At 53.8% G+C, this 1,288-nt stretch overlaps 1 protein-coding gene across 2 annotated transcripts in view; it reads right to left on the bottom strand.

Annotated features, from left to right (window-relative positions):
- hoxb2a (homeobox B2a) overlaps window positions 1–1,288 on the bottom strand; it is a 4,457-nt gene continuing 3,169 nt past the window's right edge. Inside the window, exon 2 of one of the 2 annotated variants that reach the window (XM_014022178.1) lies at window positions 1–1,265. In XM_014022178.1, coding sequence (XP_013877632.1) covers window positions 538–1,265 — 728 coding nt within the window. In that variant the 3' untranslated portion in view covers window positions 1–537. The remainder of the gene's footprint in view (window positions 1,266–1,288) is intronic. The other variant, XM_014022179.1, reaches the window with a different exon arrangement.

Raw genomic sequence — 1,288 nt, 5'->3', positions numbered from 1 at the left:
GTTATTATCCCACTATGAAAATATATGTACAATAAATAATTTGAATTTTCACTATTAAAGAATCTGAATAAATAAACGGAAGTCTAAACCTCGGGTCATCAGCAGGGCTTCCTCCTCGTCTTGGCTCCGGTTTTTCTTCAGTCCTGCAACCAAGACTCAGTTCCTGAGAAGTTGTTTATGTTCCATGAAGCTGCAACTAGAACAGACTACAAGAAACTAATCCACACAAAGGAAACATGAGGAACAGTGGCTTAAAAAATGTCAAAAACAATAAATTASTTGCTGTGTTTTGCACAGAAGAGGAGAAAAAAAATCCGGTTTGTTGTCCGTGTTCGCAACAAAAACACACTCATTCACTGAAATTATAACCGTCTGTCAGCTACACTACAGCTTCAAAAGAATTCCAGCATGAAGAGAAAAATAATCATATTAAAAACATTTTTCTCCCGATTATAAATCCTTCAGGAATGTTGAAACTTGTGAACAACAGTCCTCTCTGAGTGTCTCCATCCTCAGGCCTCCGTGGAGCTGCAGGCTTCAGAAGTTCAGGTGCTGCAGGTCTATGGTGCACAATGTGCTCGTGAACAGGTCGAAGTCCTCCTCGGAGAAATCAACCGGGCTGTCCAAGGAGCTCTGCAGGCTGGGGGACAGGCACGCGTCCTCCCCGAACAGGGTCAGGTCCGGCAGCGCGGTGGAGGAGGCCGAGGTGCCGTGAGGCTCGGACGGGGCCACGGGAGCCGCAGCGGGCCCAGCCTCGCTGCGCTCCGTGGAGTYGCTGAATGTCGGCGGGGAGTCCGGGGAGCCAGATGTCCCCGGCATCAGTGGGGGTTCGGAAAGGCTGGCTCGGTCCGTGTCCTCCAGCGTGGGCAGCGCATTGTCCCCGCTGGAGGACACACTGCCTCCCCCCTGGTCCCCCTCTGTGCTCTCCCCGCTGCCCGAAGCTTCCAGAGGCTGGCTGGAGTACGGAGAGGACGCGTCGGCGCCTTCCAGCGGCTCGAACCCGCTGGAGGACGGGCTGCCTGCGCTCCCGTCCCGGTGGTGTGTGGTCTGACGTTTGTGTTTCATCCTCCGGTTCTGGAACCAGACTTTCACCTGCCGCTCCGTCAGGTCTAACAGCGCGGCGATCTCCACTCTCCTGGGCCGACACAAGTACTTGTTAAAATGGAATTCCTTCTCCAGCTCCAGTAACTGCGTGTTGGTGTAGGCGGTGCGCAGCCGGCGCGACCCGGCTCCTCCGGGGTCCAGACTCGGCTGGCTGGGGTCTACTTGGAAACAGACACGTAGAAAA

The sequence above is a fragment of the Austrofundulus limnaeus genome, unplaced genomic scaffold (assembly GCF_001266775.1).
Source record: "Austrofundulus limnaeus strain Quisiro unplaced genomic scaffold, Austrofundulus_limnaeus-1.0 Scaffold319, whole genome shotgun sequence".
NCBI classification, from domain to species: Eukaryota; Metazoa; Chordata; class Actinopteri; order Cyprinodontiformes; family Rivulidae; genus Austrofundulus; species Austrofundulus limnaeus.
The sequence above is the reverse complement of the archived record's forward strand: the minus strand, read 5'-3'. Positions and strand labels throughout refer to the sequence as shown.